This window comes from Centrocercus urophasianus, unplaced genomic scaffold, assembly GCF_019232065.1.
Source record: "Centrocercus urophasianus isolate 14NV4802_14NV808 unplaced genomic scaffold, USGS_Curo_1.0 seq_6, whole genome shotgun sequence".
NCBI lineage: Eukaryota > Metazoa > Chordata > Aves > Galliformes > Phasianidae > Centrocercus > Centrocercus urophasianus.
In genome coordinates this window covers 138,074-161,698 of record NW_024885199.1, presented here as the reverse complement: position 1 = coordinate 161,698, position 23,625 = coordinate 138,074, and the positions used below count along the sequence as shown (strand labels likewise).

The 23,625-nt window shown below is 55.7% G+C and overlaps 2 protein-coding genes across 4 annotated transcripts in view; one reads left to right on the top strand and one right to left on the bottom strand.

Moving 5' to 3' along the window:
• The window catches only part of PPFIA4 (PTPRF interacting protein alpha 4), a 43,018-nt gene extending 32,641 nt beyond the window's left edge, over nt 1-10,377 (top strand). For 2 of the 3 annotated variants that reach the window (XM_042836414.1, XM_042836411.1), the window contains 16 exons: nt 196-436; nt 624-659; nt 1,222-1,355; nt 1,476-1,639; nt 2,226-2,319; nt 2,543-2,624; nt 3,122-3,322; nt 4,253-4,315; nt 5,410-5,436; nt 5,796-5,971; nt 6,340-6,437; nt 7,084-7,259; nt 7,480-7,548; nt 8,324-8,501; nt 8,718-8,809; nt 9,236-10,377. In XM_042836414.1, the coding sequence (XP_042692348.1) occupies nt 196-436; nt 624-659; nt 1,222-1,355; nt 1,476-1,639; nt 2,226-2,319; nt 2,543-2,624; nt 3,122-3,322; nt 4,253-4,315; nt 5,410-5,436; nt 5,796-5,971; nt 6,340-6,437; nt 7,084-7,259; nt 7,480-7,548; nt 8,324-8,501; nt 8,718-8,776 (1,798 nt within the window). In that variant the 3' untranslated portion in view covers nt 8,777-8,809; nt 9,236-10,377. The remainder of the gene's footprint in view (nt 1-195; nt 437-623; nt 660-1,221; nt 1,356-1,475; nt 1,640-2,225; nt 2,320-2,542; nt 2,625-3,121; nt 3,323-4,252; nt 4,316-5,409; nt 5,437-5,795; nt 5,972-6,339; nt 6,438-7,083; nt 7,260-7,479; nt 7,549-8,323; nt 8,502-8,717; nt 8,810-9,235) is intronic. The other variant, XM_042836413.1, reaches the window with a different exon arrangement.
• Nucleotides 10,378-11,116: 739 nt separating this feature from the next.
• Nucleotides 11,117-14,088, bottom strand: MYOG (myogenin). Its single transcript, XM_042836410.1, has 3 exons — nt 13,609-14,088; nt 11,692-11,773; nt 11,117-11,238 (listed from the first exon to the last, which is right to left on the bottom strand). The coding sequence occupies exons 1-3, from the start codon at nt 14,086-14,088 to the stop codon at nt 11,117-11,119; spliced, it is 684 nt and encodes a 227-aa protein (XP_042692344.1).
• Nucleotides 14,089-23,625: the final 9,537 nt, after the last annotated feature.

Below are 23,625 nucleotides of genomic sequence, written 5' to 3'. Positions count from 1 at the left end.
GGACATCCCTCAGCCTTGATTCATGTGGATTTCGGTGGCTCTTACTGCCATTCCTAGGGATCAGGGGCTCTAGTCACAGCACCCAGACTGCCTTTCCATAGTGCCAGTAAGTCCCATGGCTGGGAGGTGCCAGAAGGCTGGGGACCACCCCACAATGGTGTGGATCCAGGAGCCCTGAGCCCACTGTTCCTGCAGGATGATCCAAGAGGAGAAGGAATCCACCGAGCTCCGTGCAGAGGAGCTGGAGACCCGTGTGACCAGCGGCAGCATGGAAGGCCTCAACCTCACCCAGCTCTGCAAAAGAGCCTCCATCCCCACCTCGCTGACAGCCCTGTCCTTGGCCAGCTCATCCCCACCTCTCAGCGGCCGCTCCACCCCGAAGCTGACATCCCGCAGTGCTGCTCAGGACCTGGACCGCATGGGGATCATGACGCTGGTGAGGAGGCTGGTGGGGCAGGGGGGAGCGTGGGCATGGGGTGTGCATGTGGCTGCTCAGGGTGGAAGCAGCATCCCAGTGTCCATACAGCTGAGCGGTGTGGAACAGGATGCCTGCGTTTGCTGAGGGGTTTCTCCATTAACTGCCACCCTTTCTGTGTCTCTCTTGCTTTCTCCCTTGCAATCAGCCCAGCGACTTGAGGAAGCACCGGAGGAAACTGCTTGTGAGTGGCTCCCACTCTGCTGTTTTTTGTCCAAGCCCCTTTTCCAGCCTGCTCCTGGCTTTGCCCACACCAGGTCAGGGTGCACCAGGTGTGGGGTGGAGCTGGGGACCCCAGGGATTCAGCAGGAGGATCCCATAAGGTGCTTGGAGATGGTCCAGCTGGCAGCCTGAAGTTCTGCAGGACACGGGGAGGGTCAGACAGCCACTGGGTCCTCAAACACTGAGCATCCCTTTTGGGGACAGGGTGTATTTGGGACATTCCCATCTGTCTTTCTCAGAGCTTTCTGCTGTGGCAGCAGCGTCTGTCCCTACACCTTGATCTGGGCCATGGAGCTGCATCCTCTCTCCTCCTCATTCCCCATATTCCCAGGATCTTGGCCCTGTGGCTGAATCCTCCCCATCTGCCTGTGCAACTCGAGCCACCACTGGAGCACTGCAGGACACTGCAGGCTCTTTTGGCCGTGCCTCCATGGAACAAGAGTGAGGGGCTCCGGGGCAGGCAGCAGGACAAGGACAAAGCTGGGCTTTGGCCATCCAACCTCACGGCTCCTGTGCTTGTTTAGTCACCTGCAGCTCGGGATGAAAGTCGAGAGGATAAAACCACCATCAAATGCGAGACTTCTCCCCCATCCTCCCCCAGGACGTTGCGGCTGGAAAAGCTGGGCCACCCCGCACTGAGTCAGGAGGATGGGAAGAGGTACGTGGAGCACCTGCTGCATCTCAGTCCATGGCGTGGAGATGGGCTGGGGTTTACCACGACTCTTGTGCTGCTCGGGAATAACCTAAGGCTTTGCTGTTCCTCTCCCCCCATCCCCAGCTCGCTGGAGGAACAGGCCAGTAACCCCAGCAGCAACAGCAGCCAGGACTCCTTGCACAAGGGCTCCAAGAGGAAGGGGATCAAATCCTCCATCGGGCGTTTGTTCGGGAAAAAAGAGAAGGGCCGCTTGATTCAGCTGAGCAGAGAAGGAGCCACAGGGCAGGGTCTGTGAGCAGCCCCATTCCTGTGCATGCCGGGCGGGCGTTCTCTTGGGTCAGGCTCTCCTCACACCTTCTGGCCCTCTCTGGCTTTGGAGTAGTTGTTGGGGTTACAGGCAGAGGAGCAGGGACAGTCGGTTGGCCTGGGGACATCGAGGCCACCAGCTCTGGGCATCCTGGGGCAGGCCCTGGTCCTTTCTGCCCCGTGGACCTTTCTGACCTGAGCGTTGTACCAGTGCTAATGCTCTCCAAGAGATAGCAATCCCCCATCCCTCTATCTTATCCCTAATGTTCTCAGATCTGTTTCCCTCCCATGGCACCTCCCTGATGTTGCTCAGCCCTGTGGTGGGAGCTGCTTTTCCACTCATGAATCCTTTACTGCATCAATGTTGAGCATTTTGAAATGGGAAAGCTGGCAGGCAGGCATCCCTGTGGGCTCCAGTGTGACAAGGGATGCTCTGGGGATGGGTTGGAAATGGAGACCATCACCTCTTGTACTGTAATTGTGCATGCCCAAAACCTCAGTGCAAGGATCCATGCAGTGCCATGGCAGACATCATGGTGACCTGGGAGTATCTTGCTTGCCCAACAGTGCTGCTGACCGACACAGAAGTGGGCATTCAGGACCCTCTGGGACTCGGCAAGCTGGGTGCTCAGGCTGAAAAAGATCGGCGCCTGCGGAAGAAGTGAGTGAACCTCCTCTGCCACAGAAAGAAAATGGCGCTGGCTGCTAAGCTGTGACACAGGGCTGAGAAGACTTCTTGTCTTCGCCCCCTCTTGAGCCATGTTAGCTCCTTAATTGCTTTGTTTCCAGCTGGTTTTTGCTTCTGATAGCCTCTTCCCATTTGCGAGTTACTTTCTTCCCCTCAGGCTCCCAATAAGTCACTCTTCTGCTTCTCTTTGCTCCAGGCATGAACTTCTGGAAGAAGCTCGGAGGAAGGGATTGCCTTTTGCTCACTGGGATGGCCCCACTGTTGTGTCCTGGCTGGAGGTAAGGCAGAGCATGCCCACACATTGTCCCCACACACAGTGTGCAGTGTGCTCCCCTGGCAGGACTCCACAGTCCCATTTTGTTCCATGCTTGTGGGTGGTAGCTGCAAAACAACCCATGTTCAGCAACTCAGAACCTCTTCCCAAAGCATGGAGATATTTTCTATGCTCCCCAGCTGAGAAGGGAGGTGGCAATGGAGCATCTGTAGATCCAAGTGAGTGGAGCTGGGGGATCCGAGCAGATCCCCAAGTCCCTCTCATGTCTGCGGGGTTGTGCTTTGGGGTTTCCTCAAGCTCTTGAGTTGAAAGACTCAGGGAGTGTACTTTCCCTATGCTCTATGAGATAGATGTAGGGAAGCTGCTCTGCCCACAGGCAATCTGTGCAAGGTCCAAACAGAAAAGGAGCCCAACATGGGTACGCAGCTTTGATGTGGAGCTGCAGACAGGGTGTCCTCTACCCTGCCAGGGTGGGTCCCCAACTTTGCCCTGTCTCAACAGCTCTGGGTGGGGATGCCAGCCTGGTACGTTGCTGCTTGCCGAGCCAACGTGAAGAGTGGAGCCATCATGTCAGCATTGTCTGACACTGAGATCCAGAGGGAGATCGGCATCAGCAATGCTCTGCATCGCCTGAAGCTGCGCCTGGCCATCCAGGAGATGGTTTCACTCACGAGCCCATCGGCACCACCCACCTCACGGACGGTAAGCACTCCACCCCACAGCTGTTTTCCCCATCTCCTGGCTTTGTAGGACCACAGTGGCTCATTGGTCTCTTGTCTGCCAATATTGCAGGCAAGTGCAACAAGAAAGAGCTTGCCAGTGTTCAGTGCAGGCTGTGGGTGGGTGACAAGCCTCAAGGACCAGTAAGCCCACCAGACACGTGTCCTCTGGCACAAAGATCATTTACTGCCACCAAGAGTGAAGCACTTTCCTGCCTTGAGACCCCATCGGGTGTTCTTATCCTCATACACAGAGGTTGTCAGCAGGAGGCTGACGCTGCAGAGCAGCCAGTGAAGAGCAAAGCTTGGGCACTGTCAGATCTTGGGGGAATAGGATCCCACCTAAACAGCACGTTTGGTTTGCAGGGCCAGCTCAGCAGAACCATTTTTTCAGTTATTTCAATAGAAATCTTTCCTTGGGGCTGTCTGAAATTCCTGGGGCAAGTCAGAGTAACTGCAGATCCCCCACTTGGCCTGGATAAGATATGGAGCTGATAGCAGGATTATATCTTGTGCTGGTCCCTAAAGCCCCCAAGGGGTTAATGGTGCCCCAGTAAGGCAAGACACGCCTGTAGAAATACAGTCAGCAAAAGGAACAGCCCCAGGCATGCCCTCACATGGCCCTGTCTGGGGTCACAGCTGTCAGAGGCAAGCCTGCAGGCTCTGTGAACATAAAACCGAAGTATAAAGGCAGACAAAATGCCAGTAGACCTTGCTGCACTCTCTATGGCTCTATGGACAGCTCAGATGTCGCCATCTCAAACTGCACGGATGCTGCAGTGATGCTGCGAGATGCCCCCCGGCTCTGCTTCTCTGATCCTCCTTCACCCTGAGCCAGCATTGTGTCCACCATACCTTTAAACCCTGGTTCTACAGCAGCTCACTTTGACCACTCTGCCCTTTTCTCTTCCAGTCCTCTGGAAATGTCTGGGTGACCCACGAGGAGATGGAGAACATGGCGACGTCTACCAAGACGGTGAGGCTGGCCGCCCTGCTGCCGCAGCGGATCAGTTACCGAGCTGGGCTCCAGACGTGCACTGAGGCACTAAAAACCCCGGCAGGGAAGGGGATCTTTGCTGTGTCTCATGTGTCAGCTCTTGGCCAGCACCGTGCACCTGTCTAGAAACCGTCTTTCAGCCTTCAATATCCCAACAATTTCTAAAGCTGGCTTAAAAACCATCAGATGCATTTTCTTTTGTCAAGCCCCTGTGGGTTTCTAGTGTCAGTTATGAGTCAAACAGGAAAGAAAGACAAAATATGAGTGATCTTAGTTGATGCATGAGACTGAGCCCCACACTGGTCAGCCAACACCCAGAAAAGTCACCATCCATTGACAATAGCACACCCAAATATTGCCCCTGCTGTCATTATCACTGGTTGATAGCTTAAGGTTCCTCAGAGAGATGTGCCCACGCTCCCAAGAGCTCTGGGTCCTTTGGAGAGATGTAGCCATGCTCCCCTCTCAGAAACTTAATGACCTTCTGTCTGAATCTCAGAGCTGGGGCAGCATTTTGGGTTGGCAGTGTGAATTGATTTGGCATTTTACTGAATGCCTGCTGTCTGGGTGGCACAGAGCTTTGTTATTGTCAGGACAGAGAGTTCAGAGTTACAGCTGTTACAATGCCACACTTTCCCTTGTAGGTTTTGCGAGGTTGAGAGCAACCAGCCCATGGTAACAAGCTGCAAAATTGGCAGATTGTCATGGTTTGTGACCCATGAGCTGAAGCTTAAGTGTCTCTCTCCAGCTGTTGAGGTGACCCAAGAGCTGCCCATACTTCCCATGATGGATGTCTAAGCCCCAGTGTCTGTGCCAGCTAATGCCCAAGACCTGTTAAAAAAGCCCCATCCAACATCCTTGCTTGACAGAGATGTCATGAATCCTGGGCCCTGCAGGGCTGGGATGTCCCCAACACCTGCTAGCAAGGCTGAGCCCCCCAAGCCCACCAGAATCACATCAAACTGAGGGGGTCCCACGCTTGGCACACATGGCATAAACCATCACAGTGCAATGCTGCCATGTACTGACTTTACCTGTCCTTTCTATTGACATGCTGCATGTGTCACGCTTAGGACACAGAGGAAGGCAGCTGGGCACAGGTGAGGTCCCTGCGGTGTCGCATTCATTGGGCGGTACGTGGGGTGGATGTGGGAGGGAGAGCTGGACACCATGGGGCACCCAGGGAATGAGCGTGGGGCATCAGCATGTGGCAAGTCCTGCTTGGAGCTGAGCCTGCGCCCGGTGCTTGATCTGTGAGCAAAACGTGGGCCATGGCCAACAGAACCATTCCCTCCAGCTCCTCCAGCCCAAACCAGGGTTGAACTCCCCAGTCCCCATGTAGTCCTCAGGACAGCAGACCCCCGTGCTGCAGCACTGAGCTGTCACTGATCTCCTGGGGCTGGCTGCAGGTCTCCTAAGCCCTGTTTTTTTTTCCTAGCTTCTCCATTTGCTTTTACAGACACTGGCCTATGGGGACATGAACCACGAGTGGATTGGGAATGAGTGGCTGCCCAGCCTGGGCCTCCCACAGTATCGCAGCTACTTCATGGAGTGTCTTGTTGATGCACGGATGCTGGACCACCTCACCAAGAAAGACCTCAGAGTGCATTTGAAGATGGTGGACAGTTTCCACCGGTGAGTCCCCTCCTCTGGGAGGTCCTTGAGCTGCAGTACCTGCGTGTGGACCAGGGGATGAGGACTTTTGAGGGATTTTCCTCTTATCCAGCCTCAGTGCTGGAGGGTGGCTCATCTAGGCCAAACCTGGGACAGCCTGCTCGTAGAACGGGATAAAACTGAAGGACTGGGGGATTACCACAAAAGGGAGGGATGTTCCCCAGCTTCCAGCTAAGATCATCCCTTTGAATTTCATCTGTGATGACTCAGTCCTACACTAAAACATCCTTTGGGCACATGAAGAGTTAGTAGGGAAGTGGGTCCTTCTGCGGGGTCCCTGCAAGGCGTCTGCCCTCCTGAAGGTTGGGTGATGTCTCGTGTCCTTGCAGCACCAGCCTACAGTATGGCATTATGTGCCTGAAGAGGCTCAACTACGACCGCAAAGAGCTTGAGAGGAGGCGAGAAGAGACTCAGCACGAAATCAAAGGTCAGCAGCCACATCCACCATCCTGCTCTGGAAAGGCTGACAAGAACCTCCAAAGAGATGCCCAGTAATGGTCTCTCTCCTGTCTCGTATTCTTAACACAGCACTTGCTAAATGAAAACCAGTATTTGTGAGCAGCACTCACTCCTGTAGGGCTGTTGTCCCTGCAGTATTTCCCCAGCAGATTGCTCCAAGTACCCTTAAGCTCACCCCAGTCAGGCATGAGTAGGGGGGTAGGGTGTCAAGACAGGAAGGGCTTTGTCCCAGCATCAGGTGAGCTTCTCCTGCCCCTTTCAGGTACTCAGGACACCCCCAGCTTATCAAGCTCCCCTTCCTTGTTGGCTATCCTGAGATCTCCTGTGCTTAGATTAACAACTCATTATTGACAATGCCCCTAATTACATCATCAATACAGGCCTCTTAGCATTAATTTTCACAGTTGTTTTCTGCCTGTCATTTCTGCATTTAGTTTGGTAACTCGAAGTGAGCTTTTCCTGGCACTGAGCTACACGGCACTGCTGCTGGCCCAGGAAGGAGAGTGCCAGGCTCAGCCTGGGGCTGTGTGCCAGGACTGCAGCACATCCCAGCCTACTGCACAACCAAGAGTACTGTCTGGGCTGCCTTGAAACGTGCTCCTGCTCTTTTGCAGATGTGTTGGTGTGGACCAATGACCAGGTCATTCACTGGATCCAGTCCATCGGGCTCCGCGAGTACGCAAACAACCTTGTTGAGAGCGGGGTGCATGGAGCACTCCTGGCCCTGGATGAAAACTTTGACCACAACAGTCTGGCTCTCGTGTTGCAAATCCCCACGCAGAACACACAGGTAAGGAGAGCCTCCGTGGGAGATTTTGGAGGAGGATGGCTGGCATGGGACATAGCTGCAGTGTGACTCCACCAGTCCCACCAACTCAATTCTGCCTTTCAAAGCAGAGCACCCTGATGGTGCATGGGCTTCTTCTCCATCGTTCTCTGGGCTGGGTTGGGGAGTTGTGCTTAGAGCTGCTCCCATAGATGGAGAGTGTTTCATTTGATGTTATTTTCAGGCTCGACAAGTGTTGGAAAGGGAGTTCAACAATCTGCTTGCATTGGGCACAGATCGGAGGCTGGACGATGTGAGTACCAAACCTCTCCCATGCCCAAATTGTGCTGGGTTCCTGTTCTTGTTTAAGAAATAGGAGAAACGGAACTGCTTCCCTCTCCCAGCTTATCCTGGGAAGACAACTAGCAGTTGCATAAACAATGGAATAAATTAAAACTAAATCATTTAAAATTCAAAACTGTCTATAGAAGCAAGCGAGGTAGGGTCTTGTGAGTCTCTTCTAGTGCTTAGTGGGTTGAATTTGGGGAGGAATCACCCAGCTTTCCTTGCCAGCTACTTTTTTTTGTAGCCTTTTAGAAGCACAGATGTTCTGGACATGACACATAGCAGCTGGTAAAGCGTGGGTTGGAGATACCCTGTTATGCAGCCAGAAAGCTGTTCACATTGAGTCACTGAAGGTGGGAATTTATCTAGATCTGTCCTACATAGAGCTTTCTTGCATGAGATACGATAGCAGAGCTGGTCAGAGCTCTCTTTAGAGCATGAAGACAAGTAGGTGCTTCCAGATGAGTACACAGCTATGTGCTTCCCTTTGGGTTTTTACTGGGGCTTTTGTGTTGACATCTTTGCAGGCGGGGTGGAGAGGAGATGGGCGTGCTGAATGAAGCCCAGCTCATGGGATGCCAGAGATCTCTCCTACATCCTTGGCCCAACCTATCACACACTTCTGCACAGCCTGTGTTCTCTTGTCATGCTGGCACCCACGCAGTTAGATGAACGCAGTGAGGATATCTCACAAGGGTGGGAGGTCCTTGCTGCTGGGTTCACAGCCTGCTCTTCCATCCCAGGGTGATGACAAAACCTTCCGTCGGACCCCGTCCTGGAGAAAGCGCTTCCGCCCGCGGGACGTTCACAGCATCAACATGCTCAGTGGCTCAGCTGAGACGCTGCCCGCCGGCTTCCGCGTCACCAGCCTGGTGCCACTGCCACCTCCCTCCGCCCCTGCCAAGAAAATGCCCCCAGAAGGTATGCCACCCCTTCCCAGCAGGCTCCCTGCTGGACCAGATAGCTCTATGTCACTTGTCCTAAACCTTCTGACCCATCCCCGAAGGTACAAAGCCTCTCGCTTTGATTCACGTGGCTTTAGTACACAACTGCTGCCGAATAAATGCGTTGGTGGGAAGCTGAGGACTAATTGGGGCAGCCACTAATTCCATGCTCTGCTTTTTGTTTCTCTTCCAGTTGGTGCCTCTGGGTCACCACGGCTGGAGACCTCCACGGTCCGGACATACTCGTGCTGAGGATCAGTGTGATGGGAGCCAGCCCGGCCCTGGGTACGTGCGAGGAGGACCAGAGCTGGGTGGGAACCAAGAGGGGAGCAGGAGGACCAGCATGCTCTGCTGGTGTGACCCAGGCAGGGTGCCTGCTGTCATCAAGATCTGCCTCACTACTGGGGTGCAGTTGGGGAACAGCCTGCTGCTTGCTGAAGCTCGCAGGATGCTGGGATGACGCAGAAATGATGCTCAGCATCCCAAGCACTGGTCTGGGTGATACATATGAGTTGTCTGGTCCCTGGTGTCCCCAAGATGCCATCCTAAATGAGGGGTCCCATTGGAGTGAGGGTGGCAGGTTCTCCTGGGACGCTGCTGTCCCTCAGTGCATGCCTTCCAGTGCCAGGAGCTGTGGGTTTGTTGGCACGTTGGTCCCCAGATGGAGATGAACCATTGTCCTCACGGAGCCGTTCCCACCTTGTTTCTCAGCACATCCCCACTATCCATCCGGCCAAGTGCCAGCTGCCTTTCAGGACAAGGCCAGAGCTCAGCCTGTGCCTGTTTCTCAGCCCGAACCAACAGATGTCGCAGTGCTACTGCCATGGACTGAAAAGGCTGCTCTCCCTTCTGCTTGTGCGCCCCACTGCTGTCCCTGGCTCCCTGTGCCTCCCGCCTGTGGCTGTTCTGCCCACCCCACCTCGCACCAGCCAGGCTCTGGATGTGCTCACCAGGTGCCTGTTTCATCCCTGGTGGAAGTGCAGCCCATCAGAGAAGCGGAGATGCCCCAGAAGTGGGCTGCAATATTTGGAAACCTTTCTCCTGCCTGGTTCATGTTGCCAATATGCCATAGACTGTCACACCAGCTCACCGGAGCCCCGGGCATCACGAGGAGGGTTCAGGCTCAGCTCTGTGTGAAAATCCTGACGTTGGGGGAGATGGCCAAGGATCTGCCTTGGGTGGGACAGAGGGGCTGAAGCCAGTGCCAGGATGGACGCTGCACAGGGCAGAGTGGGAAGGGGCTGCTGTGGGTGCAAGCAGCATTCTGGGTGGTGGTCGGGGCATTTTGGGCTGTGCTGTGCCCCAAAGTGGGGAAGGGTTGGACTGCCTCAGTCTGGCTTACTGCTGGCCTGGATGCTGTCAGGCCTGACCTTGGGGAGCAGGGAAACACAGCAGGGGCACCCAGCACCCTGGGACGACCCGTCCCTTCCCTCCAGGTGCAGAGGAGATGCTCTCCCCTCCTGCCTCCAGGCTACAGGCAGGGGTGATCCAGGAGGCTCTCAGCCCTTCCCATTTCTCCCCCGTAGGGTAGGATCTCTTCATCTCCTCATGCCACGTTTGCCTTGTGTGGCCCCTATTTCTGATGTGATATTTATTGATGGCTGGAATGACCTATACTTATCATGTGCTGTCTGGAAGTGCAATATCTGAGAGGCTATACAGTCACAATGTCTTTTTGGTGTATTATTTGCCTAATACAGTATTAAATATTTTTTTAATTTGAAGAGTCGGTGAACCCTTTCTACCAATGCCCTACTTCTTTCGTCATATTATTGGTACTGCATGGACTCCAAACCCTGGATCGGGTCAGGAAAGGATGTATGTGTGTTCCAATAAACAGGATTTTAAAGCAATGCTGGCTTGAGCCTTCTTTCTAGAGCCCAAATTGGAAATATAATCAAACTTTGGAAAACGGAGTCAACATCACCTGAAGCCCTGAATGCTTTTGGGGCACAGTGCTGAGCCCCAGAAGCAAACCAGTGAGCTCAGTGATCTCTGCAGGGCTGATTTAAGCATGAGGCATCCACTGATGTCCATCCGAAGACCTTGGATATTCTGATACGAGGAAAAGAAAACCACAGCCTAAGAGTTGGGGGAGGTTAGCACGACATGAAACAGCGGTAAAGGAAAACGTGAGCAATTCAAACAAGAATGCCTTTATTTAAAAAAAAAAAAAAAAATCAAAATAAGTTAGCAAAAATAATAATTAAAAAAGAAAACACAAACAAATGGCAACTGCACACAGCGGTCAGCAGGAAAGCCGGCGAAGGCAGCCCGCCGGAGAGAGACCTTGGTCGAAGAGCAACTTGGAAACAGCCACATTGGCTGTGGCACAAATGTTGGCCCCCAAGGAAGAAAAGCCCCCAGCCTGGGGGACCCGGGGCCGCCGCCAGCCACCGCCATCACACTTCTCCCCTTTTCTTTTTTCCACCGGTGGGAGCTTTTGGAGAGGAGTGGGAAAGGATTCGGGCGGTTTCAGCGCTGCTGTCCACAGTGTTGGAGGGGTAATTATGACTTCCAGCAGCTGGATCCTTCCAGCATCTCAATCCCACCCCGTTTCGAGCTCAGAGAGCTGAGGGGCTTTGTGCCAGCTCAGTTTTGGACCCGCTCCTCCGGGAACGTCACGGCCACGTCCTCCACGGCGATGCTCTCCACGATGGAGGAGAGCGAGTGGAGGTTGCGGTCCTCCGCTGCATCGTCACTCAGGAGGTGATCTGAGAGAGGAGGGGGAGGGCAATGGGATGGTGACCCCATGACCCTGCCCTGTGTGACCACACTGACACGGGGATCTGCTCCCAGAACCCGTCCCGAAGGCTGAGACCTTTCCTCAAAGATGGCAACGGGCAGCGAAACTTGGGGAAGCTTTTAGGGGGTGGGAGAAGCAGCTCCGCAGGGGTGCTCCGTGCTGCAATGGGCAGAGCTGGGTTATGGAGCAGACACATATGAACCCTTGATGGGACAGGGACGTGGAGCTGCTGCGGGCTGCTTCCAGCACATCAGGCAATGGGAGAAACCTGAGCTGTGCTCAGGCAGTGCTGGAGGGTTCGCCCAACATGAGGGTGGGGGGAGGACGAGGCTCCTCCTGTCCACTGGCTGTGGGTTTTGGCTCAGGGATGCTCAGCCCCATGCTGTGACGTCCCTGGGATGGAGGGTTGGGAGCTCCTTACCTGCAGGGTTGGTGCTGAACTCCAGCTGTGTGCTCCACTCGGGGCTGCAGGACGAGCTGCCGGAGCCACACTCACTGGGTGCCTGCAAGGACCAACGTGCCACCCATGGCCCCACCTCCACCAGCCAAACCCCACTGCCTGCCCCCAAACACCCCCATCCCCACAGCATGGCACCAATGCGTGGTCACAGAAACAGAGCAGATGGTGAAATCTGGGGTCCTGGGGATCCATCAGCGCCAGGCTCGTCATTAATCTCCATGAATGCTGGAAAAACCCAATTTGGGCTCGGGGTGCATGGCCACCTGCTTGCTATGCAGTATTTCTGTAGGCAGCAATTATGAGGAAAAAAACAGACAAGCATCCTTGGGCAAAACAGCTACTGACTAAAAATCACTTCACTGATTCATTAAATAAAAGATGGCACCAAGGAGCTGCTGGGGAACCCCTAAACCTCAGCTCACTGCTCGCTCCAGGCCCCCAGTACACAAATGCTTGGAATTGTTTCCGACTGACACTGGAAAGGCGTATGGATTGGAGTTTTGGAGTTTGGTTTTGCCCCTGATCATTGATTTTGCACTCAGGACGTGAAGCTGTGCTGGAGGAGCAGCCTGGAGGTACCAAAGAATTGGTTCTTCAGTGCAAAGGTCTGAAAAGAGGTCTGAAAAGTCTCTCCCTCTTACAAAGCCCACTGATATCAGTATTAGTATGTAGATATCTGGCATCTGTATCTATATATAATTTACATCTGTCTCAATGCTATCTATACGTACATATCTGTATCTGTATCATTTATACCTGTCATCTACATAATCTCTATTCATACCTACACATCTGCAATCTATATATCACCTGCAGCTATACATCATTTACATCTCTCATCTGTATCTGTATCACCCATACCTTTATCCACAGCTCCACATTCCCACATACAAAGCCTCAGCAGCCAGGAGGCGCATGCCACCATCCCCCAGCAGACAAAAATATCCCCCCAAAATGTGCTTCAGCCACCAGAATCTCATGGTGGGGAGGATGGAGCCTGGCCACACCCTGCGTGCTTAGGGCAGGATGCCACTGCCTCAAGGATTCTTGACTGGATCCCGGTTTGATGCCATTGGACTGAGAAACCTGTGGTGCTCCCCACTGGGACAAGTCCCCATGCACCAGGGGGCCAGGCCTGGTGCGTTGTATTACCTCCCATTACTTTATGTTACATTACATAGCTGTTGTTACAGCATTTTGTTACTGCATTGCACTGTATTGTACGGTACCATATTGCGTTGCACTGTATTGTAATGCATTGCATTGTGCTATATAGAACCCCACGGTTCCATGGTTCCATCATTCCATCATTCCATGGTGCCATGATTTTATGACTGTATGATTCCTTGACTCCATGACTTCATGACTCTGTGACCCCATGATTCCATGACTCTGTGTTTCCATGGTTCTATGATTCCATGGTTCCATGGTTCTATGACCCCATGATTCCATGACTCTGTGACCCTATGATTCCACATCTCTGTTTCCATGACTCTGTGACTCTATGATTCCATGACTCTGTGACCCCATGATTCCAGCGCTCTATGTTTCCATGGCTCTATGGTTCCACGATTCCCTGGTTCTATGACCCCATGATTCCATGTCTCCATGCTTCCATGGTCCTGTGACCCCATGATTCCACGGTTCTGCGGCCCCACCATTCCACAACTCTATGATCCCATGGTTCTACAATGGTTTCTGTGACTTAAACCTTCCCACTCCCCACCAATCACCATCGATCCACTACGCAATAGCCATCAGCCCACTGCCCCCCAGCAACCCGCCCATAGGGACAGCAACCTGAGCGCCACCACCCCATTCCTCCACCACCACCCACCCCCGCTCCAGCCCCCCGTCCCCACCCATCCCCTCACTCACAGCAGGTTGTGGTGCAGCAGGGCGGTAGCGCAGCTCCCTCTGCTCGCGCTCCTGCTGGTTGAGGCTGCTGAGCAGGCTCTGCAGGCGCTCGATGTACTGGATGGCGCTGCGCAGGATCTCCACCTTGGGCAGCCTCTGGTTGGGGTTGAGCAGAGTGCTGCGCTTCAGCGCCTCGAAGGCTTCGTTCACCTTCTTCAGCCTCCGCTTCTCCCGCAGCGTGGCCGCCCGACGCCGGTCGATGGACACTGTTTTGCGCTTGCAGATTTTGCAAGCCCACGGTAAGCATTGCCCAGGGCAGTGCTCGGGTAGCATTGAGTCCTTCTCCTCCAAAGCCCCTCTGCTTTCGGGGCACAGAGCCACTTCGGGCCGCTCGGGAAATGCGGCTGCCTCATAGCTCTGCAAGCGGGAGCCCAGGAAGTTTTCCCCATCGTAAAACCTCTGCTCCGGGAAAAAGTAAGGGTTGGTCTCAAAGAGCTCCATGGGAGGACGTGTGCACGGCTCGGGGACGGCTGCTCCGTTTCCCTGCGCCAACTGCTCGGTGCCATTTAAACCCCGGCGCTGGCATTAAATCACAGAGATAAATATAGAAAACCTAAAGGAAACCTGAGCCCACCCTAAGCTGCTGCCTCGCATCAAAACTTGTCCGGCTGCGGCCACGAGGACTGCATGGCCCAAAGGGGGGTGAGCGGGGGGGGGGATTGGCACGGTGGGAGCTGCCCTGGCTGCCCCAACGGGGGCTTTGTTTGAGCCCACGGGTGGCACAGGGGCTGCCAGCCCCAGCCTGCATTCCTGCGTCATCTGGTCCCTTCAGTTATGGGGTGAGGTGGTCAGGGTGGGGGCAGCTGCACCATGGGGCGCAGAACCCAGTGCTGCTCAATATGTGCTGTGCCCCCCGTGCTCCCCCCAGAGCTGTGGGACAGCAGAGGAACGCAGCCCTGAGAGGGACGGTTCCCACCTTCCCAATGGGGAAACTGAGGCATGGCGATGGGCTTTTGGTTAGCACAATGGGATGGGTTTTCACCCTTCCCCAGGACTCCAACCACATCTCCCTGGCTTTGTCAACTAATCCTGAGGGCTTTTTTCCACCGGGAACGTCAGAAACCATCTCCCACCTCCTCCTATTCCTGCTCTGGGCCGGATTCCAGTGGAGGGATCGGTCAGTGGAAAGAATGTCAGACAAGAGCAGAGCTGACCCTGCTGGGATTTTATTCCCCAAATCACCCTCTCTGAGGAAGCACATTCCCAACACCCACCCACCGGCGCCCTGCCTGACTTTGGGTTCATTTTGAGCCATTCTGAGGCTCATCATGGTGATCTCCACTTGGGGGCCGGCCCTCTGCCAGCACAGACAGGGATTTCTTTGGGGCCACGAGGAAAATCATGAAAACGGTGACACAAAGCAGTTAGGATGGGAGAACCCAAGCCAGTAGTTTCCATCTGTGTCCCACTGGTGGGACTTGCTGGTGTCCACAGACCTGGTGAGGGAAACCAGTGGCACTGCTCCAGCTCTGGATGGGTTTTTTAATTTTGAGATTGTGTTTGGAGGGTGAAGGGTGAAACAACAGCTCCTCGGGCACGTGGCAGGGCCATATAGCAGAGTGGCCAAGCATTTAGCACTTCATAAAACACAGGCAGTGTTCTGCAGCAGCGCTGGGGCTTTTCTGATCAGAAAGGGAACATGGGGAGAAGGGGATGAATTGGTCCCCAAGGCCCTGTGGGCTTTGTGCATCCAGCAGGTTCACACACCCCACAGCTGAGTGAGCAGCCATCAGCCCCACAACTGCCCCATAAGCGGTCCCAGCAGCTCCCATCACCCCGAGCACCACGAACACCCCAGGGACTCCCAGCACCCTGAGCATCCCAAACACCACCCAGAGGGCCCCCATCATCCTGAGCACTCCAGGAGCCCCCATCCCCCCCATCACTCTCAGGCTCCCATCACCTTGAGCACCCCAGGGGCCGCCACCACTCCCAGCACTCCCATGGGCCCCCAGCACCCCAAACACTCGGAGGCTCCCCTCACCCTGAGCATCCCCAAGGGTACCCATCACCCCTCTCACAGCACAAAGCCACGGGATGGGTGAGCAGGGCACCTTCCCCCGGGTGCCATAGGTGCCCACAGCAACTGCCGGCTGCGCCCCAGGTAGCTCAGAGCCAGCAGGGGCTTAGGGCTGTGCTGCCGGCTGTCAGGTTATCCTGTGATGGATGGCGGCGGCTGGGCTGCACACAAAGCAGGGCTGTGTGCGCCGGGCAGAACGTGCTGCGATCCGTCACGGGGTGACCTTCCCCCGCGGGCAGAGGAGGGGGCCCCGGCCTCGTGGGGACGGCTCACCCCGTCAGCACCACGAGCTGAAAACACTGATCTCCATTGAGAAAAATCACGGCGGGTTCGGCCCCGGGAGAGGTGGTGGCTGAGGGTTGGTGGCTCTCACACCACGACTCCCCGTGGTGGCTCTGTTGGGGTTTTGGTGAGGTCTGTGAGCTCGCCACGTGGAGCACTGGCAGTGGGGTCCTTTCTGTTGAGAAGAATTGGAGAATGGGGTGGTTGTATGGGATGATGAAGTGAGCCAGGTGGTGCAGGCACATCCTACCTCGGCCCCATCCCAGTGATGGGCTCTGATGCATCCAGCAGGGCCCATCCTGCACCGCTCCCTCCAAAAGGCCACATCCAACAGCACCGACCCCCGGCCCCCGCTGCCCCACATCCCCTCTTGCTTTCCAGGCTCGCCGACATCCCTTCCTGCCGCAGTGACAAGTCATAACATATTTGGGAGCAGCTGCAGGCGGCGGGGAGATGCTTGGCTTGCTCCCCACTCCTGGATGAGGAATGCAGAGCAGACCTCTCCTCCGACACCCGGGATTTCCGACGTGCCTTCTCGGCAGAGATTTGGGATGGTGACAGCTGCTCGGCCACGGTGGGGCTGCAGCACTGCCTGCCCCTTCGGCCCCAGCACTGCGAGCCGGCGGCTTTGCAGGGCCAAGTCTCAGCCTGACGGGGATTTGGGACTGCTCACATGTCCGGTCCATAGGGAGCAATGGGGGATGGTGTCCTAGTGGCTGTCCCCAGATGGGGGTGGGCAGCATCCCCTCACCCCTCTGTGTCAGCTCCCCCACTTTGGGCTCACCCATGGGCTGGGAGGTGACGGGGCCGCCACACTCAGCACATTCAGCTCCCTCTCATTGTTGCAGGTTCTGTGCCTCAGTCTCTCCATGAGGAAATCAGGGATAACAACGCTCCTCGGAGTACAAAGCCCAGCTGAACGGCCATGTTTTGGTCATCAGTTATGGTCCCAGGTTCAAGAATCCTCAGTCTGGGGATCATGGAGCATGTTGGCCCTCAGCCACACCAGGTACCCCCACTCCCAGTTCCTTGGATCATACCTGGGGACCAACCCAGGTGCTCATTTGCTGGTTCCCATTTCAGGGGCCACACCGGGTGCTCTTACCCTCTGCACTCACCAAACAACGCTTGCCCCACCACCAACACAATACCTCCCCATCCCCCCATTCCCGTGCTTCATGGCCCCGAAGCCTGAACAGAACCCTTTCCATCCCCACCCATAAACTGCAGATGAAGGGGTGCTCACCCCCAAGATGCCCACAACACCCATCGGACCCCAGCATCTCCAGCACGAGTGGGGGCAGCTCCTCCATCCCCAGCATTGTGCCATGTCCTGGCCATCACACAGGGACTGGGGCACTCGTGTTGTCAACAAAGGGCTGTTCTCCTGGGGTGGCAGAGTCTGGCTCAGTGAGCAGGAGGACAGGTGGGTGCTTGGAGGAAAACCCATGAATGCGAGGGATTCAGCAGTGACATATGGTGCCTATTTGACCCCCCCCCCCCCCCAAGAGGGACAGCTGTCTGGGCCAGGGGGATGGCACAGGGCCCGAGGACGAGTGCTGGGGACAGCAGCAGGGCAGCAGGGAGGGGTCTCTTGGGTAGGAGACAATTGGGTTGTCCCACTGTCCCCATCCAGGGCACATTCCCAGTGTGGTTCAGGTGGCCCCAATGGACAGACCTGGCCCTGTGGGATGGGAGTCTGGGAAAGAGGGAGGTAAATGAGGAGATGCTGCATTGCCCCACCTGCGTGGGACACCGAATATCGGCACTGAAACGGCTGAAATCCCCACAGGGGGAGCTCAGAGAGCAGTATGAAGAAGGCGCTGGGGATTTCCTCACTTTGGGATGCAATGGAACAGGAGAAGGACCGACAGCTCCCTCCTCCCTCACCCAATGCCATGCCAGTGGTGACACCCAGCCCTTCCGGAGTGCCCTCACCCAACGCATTCCCATCGTGAGGACGCAGCTCTCCCACGTGCCCCCCGGCTGGGCACCCCCACCCAAGGCTGGTTTTCCCCTCCCCAGGGTGGGCTTCGCATGCCCAGCTGTCAGTGTCAGCTCCGGCTAAGGGGTTCCCGGATCTTTCCAACCCCGTGGACGGGCAGACAGCACTGAGACCCGAGGGGCTTCTCCAAAGGTCCCCCCCAGGGAAATCCCGTTCCCACCCCCGCGTCTCCCGGTGGATGCCTCCAGCCCTGCTCCGTGTTCATGGTAACGGGGCGGCTGTAGGTTTTGCCCCTCGGCAGAGGGCTGAGCTCCTCCCAGCGCGTCCCGAACGCGGAGCAGAGCGAACTCCGCGCTGTGCGAGTGCGGAACTCGCGGTGCGTTCGGTGCGGCTGTCGGGAGAGGGCAGCAGACCCCGCGTTATCCGCACAGCGCCGAAACCCGACGTCGGAACCCCTCCGCCTGCGCAGCCCCGGGCCCGGACCCCGCGCTGTGCCTGGGATGGGGACCCGAGCCCCTCCGGTGATGATGAGCTCAGCTATTTCCATCCCACCCCCCGGGGACAACATCCCGACGTTTGTTTTTTCCCGCGGCGTAATGACCCCAGCAGGTGCTTTTCCTGTCCGAGAGCTGAAAATAGCGCTCAGGATTTGGCTTCCTTCGGTTCCCGTCGCCCTTCCAGGCTCCTGCGTCTCTCTGGGGTCAAAACATCCCAATTCAGGGAGGGGACGCGGGGGGACATCCCGGAAACCCTTTCCATTGCAATTTTGGTGTGTTTGAATGGAGGAAAATCCATCCTAGACGTGGACTTTTGATCTGGGCTCTACCATCCGAGTTTGTCCTCCCCATCGGGAGCCCTAGGGCTGTGCTTTGCAGTGGTTTTATCCCTTCTATCTCTCTCGCAGGAGGTGCTCTTGCCTGGCACCTGTGTCACTTCTGGTCTTTTGGCCCCATCGACTTTATTGCTTTTGAGGAGGGAAGCTGTAACACTGTAGTATTTTGGGAAGGCAGAGCAGACGTGAGATCAGGTTTCACCTCTTTCATCCCCACAGGAAAACACAAGGGATGGGGGCTGGGGGGAGCTTCCTTCCCCTGCCCTGTCCCCGTGCTCCACCCATGGAGATGGACTCCGGCAAACACAGCTTTGGCTGGAGCTCCTGGTGGGGAACGGCTGCTGCCTTCCTGCATTCAGCCCGCTGGGATCTGACTGCTGCCCATACGGGGAGGAGGGGACTGTTGGGGATAACCCCACTTGTGGTCCTGATTTGCACCACCAGACATGGAGGAAATACAGGATTGTTCTCACAGATGCCTTCAGAATGCATCTGAGGTCTTTGCTCTGCAATCTGGTGCTCCCCCATCCCATCCCATCCCCAAACCCCATCCCATCTTACCCCCAAATCCCATCCCACAGTAGTGCTGGGTTCTGGGTAATGCATTCACCACCACCCAGGGCACAAATTCAGCCCCAAACCCTCCCAGCCCATAGCGGGGAAAGGCAGGAGAAACCCCAGGGACTTCTTATGGGAATGTCACTGCCGAACAGCGCGGTGTTGTTGTGTGCAATGCAAAAATCACATGTCCCACTGCAGCAGCACCGAGCTGCCCCTGGGGACGAGGGCTTGGAAGCTGCTTTCTCTGCTGCTCAGACACTTTGGGTAATGTTTGTGCTGCTCCGGGGCCAAAGGATCCCGGCTGGAAGAGCAGGGAAGGAGGTGCATCCCCTGTGCTGATGAGGAATTTTCCAATAGGGATCTGCAGGAGGGTTTGAGCAGCCTTTCCTACAACACGGGGGAGCCGGCCAATGAGCTGCTGTCCCAATTTCATTTCTGGAAATAGCACAGTGCCAAGAAACCTCCCAGCTTGGGGAGGCTCGGAGGAAAGAAGGCAGAGGCAGCAGCTCTGGCTCAGGGTTCACAGGTGTCAGCATCACCTCTGAGGAGCTCCTGTGCTGGGGGTGATGATCTGAGCAGGAGAAAAGCCGTGCTGCCAAAACCCAGAGCTGTCCAGCTGGGAAAGACATAAGGGACAGCTGGAAGCGGAATCAGGGGAATATTAAAATAGAAATACATATTTCTAAAGTGAGAAACGCAAACTCCAGGAACAGCAGCCATGAGGACGTGGTCTTCCTGTCCTGCTGGGGATGGGACACCCATTCCAGGATGCCCCGGTGCGAAGGGACACCTCTACGTGGCACTAAATTGAGCCACTTCTCTCCACTGCCATCATTTCTTCACCTCCTCTTTCCTCCTTCACCCCTTTTTTTTCTCTCCCTGTCTCCAGGAATTTGAGGTTTCACCCCATTCTTTGCCCCAGAAGGATTTGCCATTGCTGCTGCATGCCTATGAGCGCTCACACCCCCTGCTCCTGCCCTGGCAAGCACCATCCTGCCCCAACATGGGCGGCTTCTCATCAAAAGAGGAGCTCATCCCATAGCACAGGGTGTGTTGAAGGGGTGGCCACAGAAGACAAAGGGTTTTTGCCAGTCCTCTGATGGATGGCAGTGGAAATGTTGAATCCACTCCCAAGCTGTCCATGCTGCTGAGGCTGCTGGAAGGGGTGGGCAGGAATAGCTCTTGGCCAGCAGCCGGGCTCGATAACACTCACTGGGTCCCTGAGGGATTAAAATAGGTCCTAAAAGTGGAAGGGAGATAACGGTGTGAGGAGGGGGAGGGCCCAGATTGGGGGGGGGGGGGGGGGGGCAGAGACAGCGAGCAACCGGCCGCCTGCTTTACCCAGTGCTGTGCCAAGGGCGGCGCTGGTGAGGAGTGCAATGGGAACTTTGGGATTTGTTTTCCTTTTGCCCCAGTGATCTCTCAGCATTTTCTCCTGCCAGCTTCAGGAAGAGCAAAAAAAAAACCAACCCAACACCCCATGAACATCTTCTCAGCACCAAGCGATGGGGACCTGAGCACCTCAGCAGCGCTGTGGAGCGTGAAGGGGGATTTGGATGCCAGCTTGGGGGATGCAGATGGGGTTGGGTTGGTCCCAGCTGCCCGTGGACAACAGCTGGCAGGGTCGGGCATCTCACATCCATCCCATGAACGTGGCACACTGTTGGAGAAGGGGAGTGGGGATGCATCCCTTGTGGATCACACCCACAGCTCGGGCTCTGCAGCGCAGCCAACAGCTGCAGACAGGGCTTTTGGTGGGCAGGTCAGTGCACAGCCAGCCCTCCGTCCTGTGCTTGATGGCAAAATCTGGGAGTCCCACCAGTCGATGGCAAACGTGGCTCCTTTAGGAAAAAAAAAAAAACACCAAAGCAAAACAAGCCTTTGCAGTGTCAAGAAAAATATTTAAAAAAGCTTTAGAATGCAGCCAGCACATGGCCTATATGGCCTATCCACACAAGATCCCAAACAAAAATGAAAAGACTTCACATTTGAGATCGTCTCCCAGGAATTCTCTCTAAGCTGTGTCACAGCTGCTGAGCATCTGCTGCGCATCCCCAAATGCACCCAGCACAGTGCCCAGGGGCCGTGCACCCTATAAAGGGCAGAACAGCAGGGGATGAGGCATGGAGCACCCACAGCAACATCTGGGCCGGGCTCTGTGTCACCCAGCATCGCACAGCAGCATCGCGGTGCTGCATCCTTAGAGGAGCTCCAGGTCTCCCCTTTGTTTTGCTGCCCGTTTCTGCTCAGGCCATTTTGTCTCAGGCCACTGGACTGCGCTGCTCGGGGCGTCGCTCATCCTAATTAATGCCTGCAGAGATGGCAGCCCACTCAGCGCTGGCATCACCCACGCTTCTAATTAACTTTCCTAATGAAGAGGCCTCTTTCTGTGAGCAGAAGTATTCCAGAACGGCCCCTGTGACTGAACAGGGAGAGAAACCCTCTCCATCTCAGCCATGGCACCTTGGAGCTGCTCTTCTTGTAGGGAAGCTGAGGCAGGAAGCATTCCCGCATGGAAGCTGTGGGGGAGCAGCACCCCACACCCTGATTCACTTTCTTGGATGTGCATTTCTTGGCAGGAGCTGAGCTCTGGGTGCAGCCCCAGTCCCCAGGGCCGGCTCCAACTTGCTGCTGCATCACACAAACCCTCCCTGCCAGCCCAGCTTTGCTCCTATCCTGTAAGTCTCACCGTTCCTCCCAGCCCTCCATCTCCCCTTCTGGTTGCTGGCAGTGACTGTCCTCCCCTGGCCATTCTGCAGCTCAGCCCATTTTCTCCTTCCAAACCCCACAGCAAGAGCCTGGAAGACCTTGAGCAGCCTGCTGGGAGCCTGATGTTCACCACAAAATCCCATTTTGTGCTTTTTAAAGGAACCTCCAATACGAAGCCCAGCCTGGTTTGCACAGGGCAGGCAGCTCACGCCACATCCAGCAGCAGCAATGCCTGCACGCCCTGCAGCAGCCAGCAGCCACATTTACTCGCTCAATATTCACAGCCTTTGCCAAAGCCTTGAGAAAATCTACTCAGGCTGATGGAGGAGCTCATCCCCATTGGCGGACTCCCAGACTCGCAGCTCAGTTTTGGCACAATTTGGGTGTGCTGTTTTTGTTGGCTTTTTTAAATAAGGAGTGCTGCTAAGATTAGGTAAGCTGGGGCGTGAGTCTGGGAAAGGAGAGCAAATGGAGAATTCACTTTAGGAAAAGGAGTGGCTTCAGTTGCTGTGTTGGAGGGATTTGCCTGCAGTTCAGCTGGGACCTGCCTGCCTTCACTTCCGTGTTTCACTCCCGTGATGAACGCAATGGTTTTCCTGCTCTGCTCCCAGCCAGAAGCTGCCTGCAGGGACCCTTCCCATGGGACATCACTTGGTGAGGGGTTGGGATGCTTTTCCCACTCCAGCATTGTGCAGAGCCGGATACGAGCAGGATAACTGGAGGATTACCAGCAGGATAACTGGAGGAACCCGGGCTGCAGTTTGGCACCCATATCCATGTGCACAGGGACCCAAATGGAGCTCGGTGTTTCTGGCAGCTCTGCCCTGCTTTGCCTCTGGCTTCAGGCTGAGCCCAAAGTTGGATAATGGCTTCCTGCAGAGGATGTGTGAGAAGGGATGCGCAGTGAGACACAGCCTGAACACCTCCCATAAATAGCACAGTGTTTACATGGATGCACCATCCCTGATTTGTTTTTCTCCCTGCAGAGAGAACGGATCTTTTAAACCTGCATAAGCTCTCCTTGCCCTGCTGTTGGCACAAAGTGACCACAGCTGACATTTGCAGCGCAGCCCCCGGGTGGCCCCTGGATGCTTGACCCCAACCCTGTGCCCTCTGCTCAGCTGTGGAGGTGAGGGAGAAGCCCACGGGCTACCACTGATGGTGGCACTTGGGAATGGGATGTCACCGCTGATGTCCCCTGTGCATCCTAAGGCATCCCCTGCCTTAGGATGCACAGGTTTGGATGGAGAAGGTGCCAAGGGACAGATTCAAACAGTAGGACAGCTCTCACTGCATAGAGCAGAGCAGAAGAGGGGACAAATCCAGCCCCACTCCCACCAGAGGAAAGGATGCAGAGAGGTCTGGACAGGGCTGGGGAGTGTCCCCTTCTCCCAACCCTGAGGTCACAGCTGCTCCCAGACCTGTAGAACTCAGATAAACCCAGAGATTTGGAGATGTGCAGGGTGAGCCCTGGAGGTGCCTGGCTCCCACTTAGGGGTGTGGAAACCACCCATGGGTGCTGCATGCCCACAGTGGCTGGGCTGAGGGCTGGGCTGCGGTGCTTTGGGCTTGGCTGGCTCAGCTCCACCAGAGCGAGCACCACTTCCCAGCCCAGGGCAGAAATGTGGG